At 41.3% G+C, this 12,300-nt stretch overlaps 1 protein-coding gene across 4 annotated transcripts in view; it reads left to right on the plus strand.

Annotated features, from left to right (window-relative positions):
• disc1 (DISC1 scaffold protein) overlaps positions 1-6,908 on the plus strand; it is a 44,475-nt gene extending 37,567 nt beyond the window's left edge. For 3 of the 4 annotated variants that reach the window (XM_056395493.1, XM_056395495.1, XM_056395494.1), the window contains exons 13-14: positions 2,900-3,022; positions 5,092-6,908. In XM_056395493.1, coding sequence (XP_056251468.1) covers positions 2,900-3,022; positions 5,092-5,289 — 321 coding nt within the window. In that variant the 3' untranslated portion in view covers positions 5,290-6,908. Of the gene's footprint in view, positions 1-2,899; positions 3,023-5,091 lie in introns of those variants that run through there. The other variant, XR_008829564.1, reaches the window with a different exon arrangement.
• Positions 6,909-12,300: the final 5,392 nt, after the last annotated feature.

Below are 12,300 nucleotides of genomic sequence, written 5' to 3' on the forward strand. Positions count from 1 at the left end.
AACCAGCACATGCATGAGTCTGAATATTGAATTTCTAAATAATTTGCTCGACTTCATGCTTCTGCAGTCAGCTTTGTTTACTTTTGGTCTAATAACATCAGCACTAATCAACATGACAGGAATCAACATGACAATACATGTATGCCTGAGATTCTATTATGCAAATTGACATTTTGTTGAAATCTCATTTCCCATGTTTTCTTGTTTGTCGACGGCAGATGTAGCAGAGGAAGTCATTTATATTGTTTTGATCACCACCAGGAGCAAAATAACAGCTTTTCGATTGTTGTAGAAGTTTTTAAAAAGGTTTGATAACAAACTGTCAGGCATGTTTTCAACGGTGTCGCTCTGCACGGGGAGCTTCCGTCTTCTATCTTGTGCTTGTATTGACTTTCCAAAAGCTGACTGGAGGCTGTAATGTATAGAATCAATCAGCTACACAAACACAGAGCTCTTATCTGCCAAAGATGCTGCTAACCTTGACAAACAAACGGCTCAGTGGATCTATAAACTGGCCGTCTTTTCTTCTCTGTACGGGCAGACAGGGATCCCAGCATCACATACGATGACACCTGACCGGTGTTAGTGATCACTTGTTCATTTATGTGCCTCGTACACAAAAACATCATGTTTTCTTTAAATCCTGCATCCGTGTGTGTTGTTCTGCCTTTAAGTCTGGCTTAATTCTTTAATTGCATCAGGGATGACTTGTACATATCACCACACCTCAGGCCTGTTGTTGTTGTACATTTCTTTTGGGGGGGTGTTACATCATCTGGGGAAGGAGAGCTATTCCAGGACAGAGACCAGAGACACGACTTTCCAGTGATTGTTCTGACACCTCTGAGCTGCAGGGAGCTGATATTTTCTACCTGCAGCTATGAGTCAGATTAGACTTGCTATGTGTTGTTTGACGAGAGCACTGGGTCTGTGTGCACGTGAGTGTGTGTCTATTTGCTCGAAGTGTGGACTGTGTGCTCCGGTGTGTGTGTTTGTGTTCTCTATGCTTGATAAGTGCGAAGAAACTAGGACACGATGTCTGCAAAGGGGGCCTGTTCTAATTATGGCCAGCTCTGCTCTCTGAATGCTCTGCCCTACTGCACTCTGCTCCGCCACCAACCTGACATCCACACCATCCTCCAATACACACTCAGGTGATCCGCAGGTACACACCCAAATGCTGTGCACACAGCTCCCCTGGTGTGCATTGTGTACATTATGACCTTGGTGCTTTTCCAAACAAATATTTTTGGCAGCCTCATTTTTTGCCTGTCCAGCTGTTCGCCACTTCAGACCTGTGTGTGTTTAAACAACGTAAAGGATAAGATAAGATAAGGGTAAAAATATAATAAGAAATAAAATAATAATAGAAACAGAATCTAGAATAAATAAGATAAATTAGAAATAGTTTATACAATAACATACAAATGCAAGGAGGCATTTCTGTAGATGTGCAAATATAAAAATAGATATAAAGAGATTTGTAGTTGTTGCAGTTTGCTTGGGTTCTATTGTTCTATACAGCTTTGAAATAATCAAATATGAACGAGATGAAGTCTAGGAAAACTCTGGAGAGCTCCATGTTGAGCTCTGACTCACAGTCATTCACAATCATAATTAAAACTAAAACTGAACTCAGAACAAAACAGCTCAAGTCAAGAAGAACAAGTCAAGAAGCCTTGAAGAAAAATTGCACATGCTTGTATAAGAGCAATAATTTTATTTAAAAGTAGGCCACAGCCACTTTAATCATCAATCATTGAAATATTTAATCATAATGCTATAAGATGTACCCACTATTCTTGGGTGTAAAAGTGGCTCATAATACCTGCCTTATATGAGAGTCTGGTGCTGCACTGTATATGATCTAGAGACAGAAATGCTACAGGTGTTGTTGCACTGGTGTGAACTCTGCAGCACTGTTCAGCGTGAGTTTAATTAGAAGCACAAGTGATGATACAAGAAGCGGGTTGTAGCACAATACTTTACTGCATCCATCTTTGTTATCCGTGTTGTTATGGCGACTAATGAAGCACAAGATACTGCATCATAATATATCATTACACTTGTTTTAGAGGCTCTGAGAAAAGTAGACTATGGATAAGTTAACACTGATGCTGTTAAGGCATCAGCAAAGCTTAGAAGTAAGGTGAACACAAATGCATTGTAGATCATTATGAGCAGAAGCAGACAGGTTAAAAAATGGAGGTGTGGGATTTGAAAGATGTGGGTGTTTACCAGGCAGGGAGGGGCTACTGAAAGACTCACTAAAGCATTACAGACTCAAGGAAGCATAATGGGAAATGTAGGACACAGGGTTTTTGGAGGGACTAAAAGTCAGGACTTTATGGAGGTGCGGTTCTAACTTGCCTGTGTACCTCGTTAAATACTATGTGCTAAGTGCGAAGCCATGTTGCAGCCTTTGATTATTTTTACATTTCTGTCTGATTGAAGATGTTTGTGGTAACACTTGACTGAGACTTGGCTTCGCCGATTGAGACGAGAATTCACGTTGCAAAAGAAATTCAAGTGAAATTTTAGGTTCCTGCTGATTTTTAGTGTTGAGTTTCCCCTCACACAAATATGTTATCTTTCCTGAAATGTGATAATAAAAATGTTCATAGCTTCAATACAACAAAGGCTCCCGTTCTTTTTTGCCAGATGACTCATGAATCCTTTTAGTCTTGTTGTTGTTGTTGTTGTGTACTAAAAACACCCAAATACTCTTTCTTTTGTTTTGTTTTTTACCTGGTACGTTGCTTGTTGTTACTGTTAGAGAGATTTTAGTGTTTATTCATTTTCCAAATCCATATATTTGAACCATTGCAGCTTTGTTTGTTGTTACTTTGTTCTTTTCCGCATCTCCATCATTTCATCCCTTGTTTCCTTCCCCGGCCAGGACGGGTGCAGCGAGGCTGAGGCTGCGGACCTAACAGAGCGCTGCGAGCTGATCAGTGACAGACTAATGACCTTGGAAGATGAATTGCAGACGGCCATACTAAACCGGGATCAGGCCCTCACCCATATCCTTTCACTGCTCTCTAAATATACATGTATCGTATAAACTGTGCACTATCTGTGTGTGTGTGTGTGTGTGTGTGTGTGTGTGTGTGTGTGTGTGTGTTCCTGTCTCTGTCCATCCATCTTCAGGACCTAGTTTCTTTCCAACTCTCAAAAGTACACATCCCAACTACCTTAAGGCTGACTGATGTTAGCTTTCAGTGACTTTACCTTTTGAGGAAAAAAAAAACAAAAAACAAAAAAAAACACCTGTCTTATCTGACATTATGGGTCCATTCAGGGAGGGAATTGAAGATAAACTGGGATCAGAGGATTTTTCTTGACAGGCTGGACGTGCCCACTGGAAAATGAAATGGTTAAAGTCCAAGCGAGGTTATTAGCTGGCCTTTGATGTGAGCTGCCAGTCACTATGGCCTGAGATTAAAGTTTGCCGTCAGGGGCAGCGCGGCGGCAGATAGAGGAATGTCACTCTAATGACTCCACTGCCGTCATATCGTAATGTCCATCCTCCCTCTGACCCTCCCTTCCTTCCCTCGCCCCTCCTCCCCATCCCCTGCTCCGTCTGCCCACATCACTTGGTGGTACTGGCTCGGAGGAAATTACAACATCCATGATAATGACTCAAATGAAACTGTTGAAGCTGATTACAGGTCACAATACATCATTTTCCATGCTAATTAGAAACTGATTGGAAATAGATTAGTGTGTTTTTCTCGCTCCACTTTTCCCCTCCACACTGTGGGCTTATTGAGACAGATAGAACAGGTGATATTTCAACACAGGGATAAAGAAAATTTGCCGTCTAACATGCTGAGGTTTTATTTATTCATTTATTTATTTATTTTCTGTCGTGCCTCATTTCTCTTCTTTGAACACAGACTGCCAGAAATACTTGCCCAATCTGCCCAAAGTGATGAAGAGGCTTATTTCCTTTTTAGGATCTCTAAAAGCAGTGAGTTATTCAGTACGTCCTTCACTCTCTGTTGAAGTGTGGCCGGACTGTTTTCACATCTGATTAGAGATTCATGTCCCCTGCTGTGCTGTCAGGGGTCAGTACAGGCTCCTCCACTGTCTGCATGATATCAATGCAGCCTGGCAGTCGGAGATAGACACAGATTGGCCCGCTCCTCTCCACCTTTCTGTTTTCATGTCCTTACATGTCATTCATCCTGGCTTTTTGAAGTAGAGCCTCTCTTGCTATGCAAAAGCACCGTGGACACTTGCGGACACTGAAGATACATAACAATATTGTTATTGTGTTGCAGAAATCAAACAGAAACTGAATTTAGGATGACACTACAGTTGCCATAGTGACGGGCAGTTCAAACCTCCAGTCTCTGAGGGTCTTAATTGAGTCCCTGCTCTCAATACAAGGAAGTGGTTGGACAACCACAGAGACGAGGGTTGAAAAAACCCCCACTGTGGTTCGTTTTAAAGGTTTTCACCCTAATTCTGAATCTCATCGTCCCAATTGGATCATGTTGCCTTAAAGGTCTTTCGAACCCTCTGCAGTATTCATGGCAAGCTCTTTAACGGCTGGTTAATTATGAATGAGAACAATCTGTGTCCATTCAGACAGTAAAACGAGCCATCAGGCCCCATCTGCCATCAAAGCTATCCCTTTGATTTGCCACTTAAGCTGGACACTCGTACGATTAATTTGAGTTTCTAAGCAGGTTAAACAATCCCCCCCCACACACACACTGATGACAGCCTCTATCCCGTTTCATTGATGGGTTATGAATTATTTAGCTGGGCAGTCTGTTTGCCTGGGTCCCCACACTGCCACCAAGCCCCACAGACGAGATGAGCTCATGAATAGTGAATTGGATGGGGTTAAATTGGGTATGACTTGATGATCTGTCCCAGTAATTCGTTCGGTGGCCAAATTGGAGATTGATGGCTTCATCAGGTCATGGCTGCCCTCTGCTATTACCATTAACCATTGAGGGCCACAAGTGTCAAATTTTTCCCAGATATCTGTCTGCTGGCATGCTTTTTATTTACATGTTAATGTGCGACTCTCAGCTTGTGTCTGAAGCGTCAGATTCTTCCTTAACTCACTCTGCACAGTCTTTAGAAAAAGAAGTCCAGGAAGTAAAGGCCACCTTGCAAACCATGCTCACACAGCTCAAACAGGAAGAGGAGGAGCAAGAGGAAGTGAAGGAGCTATTAGATGATGACCTCATGAAAAATGGGACTGAGGAAGAAGAAGAGGAGGAGGAAGAAGATGAGGACCAGTACTTCAGTGACAGCTGGGACATTTGAAATGGATGCCTGTAGTGTTTTATGACCACTCACACACAGACCGGCTCTCCGAGAGCCTGACCTCGGCTTTGTAGTAGAAGTGACCCCATATCCATTTTCCATAAAGCCTCACTCAAAGCGCTTTACAAGCAGCCGCTGTGGTACTGCTGAAAGTTTCCAGCACAAAGCCTTAGAAAGTCTGTGTAACATTTTATCTACAAATAGAAAAAATCAAGGATTTTGATATAAATGCAAAATATAAGACACTTTTATGCAAATTTTAGAAGTTCGTCAAATCTTGCCAGCCTACGTTTATACCAGGTAAAGAGTGCCTTAGGCCACTGAGCCAAACTAATGATTATTTCAAGTATCTGGATACAGGTTTTAATGTCATGTCTTACGAGCGCAGAGCAATAAGGGGATTTTTCTCTTCAGTTTTACTATCAAAACATCAGCAATTTTAAATTATTATTTGGTAAATTGAGAGTTTTTCAGTTTTTCTGATTTGTCATTTACAAAGTTGAGAAAAGGTATAGAACTTTTGCTGAATGAAAAAATAATGTAGTCACAAGTGAATTAAATGAAACGGTTATGGTGGATCCTAAAACATAGAGTAACAGTAATACACAAAGAGCAAAGCCATAGAGTCAGTGAACTGACCCAGTCATGTCAGTTAACAACACAATATCTGTCCAGTGTTTGCTAACATTAGCTAGCATTAGCCAACATAAATTACTGTTCCTCCCACCAAGTAAAGCTACATCACCAAAACCACCACCCCTGAGTGCACTGAACTGAGGTACATGTCATTTTAATTTTAGTTTATAAGAGTAAGATTGTGTTATTTCTTCTTACAAAAGTGACATTGTTTTAAACTGAATAGCAAAGAAAATAAAAATCCAATTTTTTTAAATGGCGAGGCAGAAAACCAAACTGAAGCTGAAAAATGACTGATCGCTCACTGCAGCTACCTGTTTGAATTTTGACCGAGGACCAAGTAGACAATCTAAACACCTTTTACTGGTAACAGTTTTGCACATAAACTAAAACATATGCTTAATTTTAAGGTCAGCTAGCCACTCTTTGTGTGTTTTCCGTACAATTGGACTTGTATGACAATGACATGTAATTTTGTCTATTAAGTAACTTTAACATTTGTGGTGCTACAGAATGTGAGCTAACTTGAACACTTTATTTTTTGCGTGTGTGTGTGTGTGTGTGTGTGTAAAATGCAATATATATATATATTTTTTTCCCTCCCTGTCTTAAAGCAGTGTGCCCTTGGAGAGATGCTCCATACTTTAAAATATATCTGTCACAACTGTCTCTTATGCATATAGAAAAAACTGAAGGATAAAATATCAGTGGGCACATAAAATAAGTACTTGCAACTGCTGTTTGTTCATTTGTTTCTAAAATAATATTATATCTGCCATTGATTATGTGTTGTTTTTATTTTATGTCAGCTCAGAATATACTTGTTCATTCCACTGGGTGTCACTTGACTTTTTGCCAGAAACATTTTTGTACTTTCACCCATTAATCATTTTTTTAAATTTACTGTGCAGCTTGAACTCGCCGTGTTGTATATTTATTCCTTACAGCATCTCGCTAATTACAGCATGTACCATTCAGCCTAATGTTGTGTCCTGCTGTTTTCTTCTTGTATTGAGTTACAACCCCTCTGGTGATTTTGCCTCATATAAAATGTGCGGGCATGCTGCCAGGCAAGTGAGGGCAGTGGTGACATGTAGGAGATATCAATACGGTAATAAAGGTCCTCTAGTGAGGTCTTTAGGGGATACAAGAGCTTCTATTGTTATCTCACCTCGGCAGCGGCGGTGTGGCTAATTGGGAGGCAGCTTCACAGAGGACATGGTGGGGGAAATGGGATGGTGTTGCTTTGTCTCCATCTGACTCTACCCTGTGTTTTCGGAGCAGGGGCTATTGAGGGATCCGCAGAGGCGTGTCTGTAGTCTCGCGCTCTAGGGTGTAAACACAGCTGAGTGCGCAGGGTTTTTCCACAGCAGCACAATGGGCCTTTCTCACATTACTACCGGGTTGCAACCCACTTGCCAGACCAGAAGTCTCCACATCGATCAGCTTCAGGCAGCGTACAGACAGAGCTTGGCACACACACCTTTCTACCAAACACGCCCCCCCCCCCCCCCACCTCATAATTGAATCTCTTCTTGCACCACACTGTGCCCCACGTGGCAGCTCTGCTCATAAAATCGCCATGGAGAAAAGCCCAGTTGATTTCGAGCAGGCGGATAAAGCGGGGTGAGATGTTTCCTTATGTAAAATAAAGCACCATGCAGTGTAACAACCTTTGTCTCAGCAATTTGGTTGCAATTATGTTGAATGTTATTACATAGATATTACATTATAGTAATATCTATATAGTACAGATATTACTCTAATCCGTTTTCTTTCCATACTTTTTCCGTACAATCCGGTCAATTAATTTCTGTTACTACTCCTGTAAAGCTTAAGTTCTTGTGTGGCACAAAGACAGTTTACAGTGGCAGATTTACTGATCGAAATTCATAGTTATTTTCGAAACTATTTCGAAAATATGTTCTTGAAGACTATATGATATTGTGCTAAAAGACTGAGGCTAAAGCTGCATGTGGCAGGAAAAAAAGTCTGCATCTTCGTTGTGTAGTAAAAGAAATACTGCAAAGAGGAGATGCCAGTAAAGAAGAGGCCGTTTCTTTTTAACATAAACTATTAAGGGGCAATCTCTGCAGCCGACTGTGGCTTCTCACCAGGAGCTGGTGGTGGTGATCGTCGTTTGAGACAAGAGATTATAATACGCCCTCTGAGCAGCGCTACTGTAGGACAGATTGAAGGCTGCAGTGAGTTGCTATCGGAAAGTGACGAGACGGGCTGGGGCTAGCTGGTTAGCGTGCTAACTTCAGTAGAAGAAAAGAGATTGGCGTTGCTTTCCACTGGAGACAGCTCTTGGTGAGTAAAGGAATGAAGTTTGATTCTGAACTCACAGCTAATCTACTTAGCTGGACTCATGTTTGTAGCTTACATAGACAAACACTGTTGATACACTCCTTAGACTTTTGTTCTATGCGGCATAAATCAGTCAATAAATATGGTGATATAGTTTCCTTTTTTCCCCCAGTAAAAATTGATTCATTGTAATAATTTTTATGCGTCACTTCAGAGTGTGATTCTGCCTTCAAAGTAAAGAATAAAAGAAACACTAGAAGAAAGACAGCTGAGAAAATAGGACTGAATTTAGCATCTGAAAATGAAATGCAAATGAAAGTGATGTTGTTCTACCCGTTGTTCGAGTGTTTCACTGGGTTCATGAAAAACATTTCTCGACTGGATATGAATGAATGAATGATTTTAGGAGTGTGTCTGTACCCGGGGATTTGGGTCTAGGATCTGGATTCGTTTATTTGATTCCCTGCTGAGTTGTTCTGTTGTCTGACAGGTACATGTACAAACTCTCTGAACCATGGGAGAATCATCAGATCGTGTTGCAGCTTTTCCTCTCGCATCGCTTCAACCGGAGTCACAAATACCACTAATGAATGCAAATTGAGTTTGTTTTTTTTTTTTTCTTATAGTCATGACTTTCACATTCTCTGAGTTTTCTGTATCCTCCTCTGAAACTGACACCTTTGTTATGTGTGAGCCTCTGCGTGTCAGTTCTGGTCAGTGAGCCAGTGAAGTTAACTCTCCTGAGGTGTTTTTGTACAGAGCAAAAGTGGACACTGACACTGTCTGCAGCTTGGCTTTTATTCTTTCTCTTTCCAGTGGTTTTATAGGAGCTCATTCAAATTCACTCTGCACTTCACTCAACTGTTGAATAAATCAATTAAACAGGGAGGAAATTCCAGTAGAATTAATGAGCATTTTAAATCATTTAATTGCAAGACTTCCCAACTCAAAATCTGCATCTTTCTCTGTCAAACCATTAGAGGAAGCACGGCACAAATGAAAAGCTGAGCAGGCTGAGCAGAGACAACAGCAAATAGCCTGCCTCGCTCTTTTTCCTGTGGTTGGATCCTGATGTCGAAAATCGCACTTAATTATAAACACTGTACCACTGGGAGCTGCAGTCTCCTCAGAAACAGACCTATTTCTATCACTTATGGCTGTATGAGAAATCAAAGGATTTGGGGAAATGTACTGGGACACAAAGCACATGTCTATTTTCATCTTCAATTTGATATATGTAATTCACACACAGGTCCTTCAGAAATTACACATGATGAACCCTTCTGGAAAAAAAACAAAAAAAACAGGAGTTTGAAAGAACCAAAGTGAAAGGTGTGTGTGTGTGCAACACGTGTCCCTGCGAGTGCGGAGAGAGTCTTGCTGATTCTCCAGGAACACGGTCAGAAATATGACTCATTTACATATTTAATCATTCAGACTGAACTTGGAATAATTAGCCTGCGTGTGATCTGTCTGAGCAGTGAGAGCCTGAGGAACAAATCACATTTCCTATTAAAAGATGATTCAAGCATCCGATGTCTGATATGCCTTAATAATAAAAGAGTCTGTAAGTGCTGTGAACCGCTGCGGCTGGACTGATAGTGGAAGTTGTATAATGACACTACTGAGTAGACGTTGAAGAACAGGACCGTTTAATAGCACCACTGTGACAATGACAAGCTCTGACAGCCCCACTTCAGCTTCAATATAATTTTCATAGAAGAACATACATCGTAACAGTGATTGAACCCATCACTGTTTCATATGCCATTTTTCTTGCAGCACTTTCCCAGGACAACCGCTCTGATCTGCAATAAGTGATGTGTTTTTGAGTTTTAGTAGTTTGGAATAAATCAAGAGAGCGCTGGACAGTTAGCATAAAACATGAGAGGAACTTCGATTGAACAGACAAAGAAAATATTGAAAAGTAAAGTGTATCATGCTGCCACGGCTTCACCTACACAGCAACTGGACCACTCAGGACGCCGCTGTCATGTCATTTTTTTTTTTTTTTCAGATTTTAATTTACAGTTCATCACTGGACTGATATATCACTCCTGCAACACTAAACGGATGTATCATATGTGATCAGGCCATATGATGCTTTAATTATATTTCCCACACTAATTTAATTTCTTTAATTTACTTTGTGATATAGAGTGACTCGGGGCCACACATGTAGAAGTGGTGGAACATCCAGGTAACTTCTATTTTCTGTTGTTTTTAAGGCGACTCCTGCCTTCCAGGCGCTGCGTTCACTTCCTTCTGTTCACTGTGATAAAGAGTGCTGATCGCTTTTAGCAGTGGGTTTGTAGAGGAGGTGGCGTTGCTATATACTGTGATACTGGGAATTATTACAGTCTCTCCTCAAATCCCTGGATGTTGTCTTCAATCAGCAGCTTCCACCAGCATCAGAAGCTTCAGGAGACAACATAAGCAGCCAAAGGTCGACTGAGCTATGCTGTAATCCATTAACACAAAACTTTAAATCTATCTTAAATGGAAATTACAGAAAATATAAATAACAGTTAAATGCATTAATGAAATAGGAAGATGGAAAATTATCAACACATTTCAGAAACATTATTTTGGTGTCTGGTCATATTTTTCTGGGGGAACTACGGCTATTGTCACGGCCCTGCATACAGATTAGTGGCACTGCGTTGAAGATGGATCTGTTTAAAAGACAGATGTTTCAAAACAATGTCACAAACTGTGTATTTAATCCCAATCAGAAGTATAACAAGAGCTCATGTCAGACTGCTCTATACTGGCTCTCTCAAAGGCAATTGCTTTAAAAGCTTAAGTTTGCTTCTCTGCCCAAAAACCATCAGAGAAATAAGATCAAAGTGAAGAGGAACTCAGTGTGACACACCACCAAATCTCTTTAAAAAGATTTACAGTACCCCTGTTCTTTTGTGAAACATCACTGTTGAACCATAAACAACAGTTATGACAGTGATTTTGAAAAAAAAGAAAGGCTAGGGGCGTGTTGGGGGTGGGGTTTAGTTCATTTTGTGCGAAGAGATGTTTGTGCTGCTATCATGTGTAGTATTATGATGAATGGAGTTAACTTTTCTTTTTTTTTCCTTTTTTTTTTTTTTTAGCAAACAGAGTGAAGAGACAACAGATTATTACTTCGATGTCCAGGCAGTAAAAACATATTGTTAGTAATTCCTCCAGGGAGAGCTCCTTCATTTAGATCTATGGAGGAGCACTTCCTCCACGAAGCCCAGCCACCGGTTCACCTTGTAACATCCCTAGGGGACGCGGCTGTCACTAGAAAGCTGAAATATCATGCCAGCTCTGCCATCCTTCCCACTTAGTCTCAAAAACAGACAGGTACCACACCAGGGGAAGGCGGGATCGATAGATCTGATGGATGGAGCTGGCTGCCTTTAGGAGAGGGGCTGGGGCAGAGAAGTAATGAGAGCTCCTGGGAGCGTCGGGGAGGGTTTTTGTCATGGGAGGCTGGGCACGTGGCCCTCTTGCCTTTGACTTGAGCTGCCAGTTTGGCCTAATGAGACTTAGAGGAGCTCCTGTCCCGGGGAGGGAGCTGGTGATGTGAGATGCTGTTTCTCAGCAGCTGTCTGTCTGAGTGTCTAGACCAGCCTGCACCCACAGAGGATGAGGAACATGCGACGTGACTTACCAGCAGTATGTGAAGTTTACTTTTTTAGGTGTGGTTCTGAATCCAGGCCTGAGCTAGATAACTGAAGTCACTATGCTCCAAGTGTAAGAGAGTCCTGATTAATGCTAAAGGCTGCAATAATCAATATTTTTATATTAACAGTTGATCACATGACGATGTATAATGTGAAACTGCTTGCTCTGCATGAACCCACAGGGAACTTCCACTGATTCTGTAATTCCCCTCAGGCCTTTTAGCCTTTTAGTTTTATGGCCCGCAACTTTACTGTTTTGGTTCACTCCCACCACTCTCATCAGCCTCGTTTCCAGCAGCAGCAGCCAGCTGTTTTCAGCAACAACAAAAAAAACTAACTCCCAAAACCCCACCAACCACCAGACAGACAGTTAGTGACAAGCTGGTGAACATAGTGAAGA

Source organism: Seriola aureovittata, chromosome 14, assembly GCF_021018895.1.
Source record: "Seriola aureovittata isolate HTS-2021-v1 ecotype China chromosome 14, ASM2101889v1, whole genome shotgun sequence".
NCBI lineage: Eukaryota > Metazoa > Chordata > Actinopteri > Carangiformes > Carangidae > Seriola > Seriola aureovittata.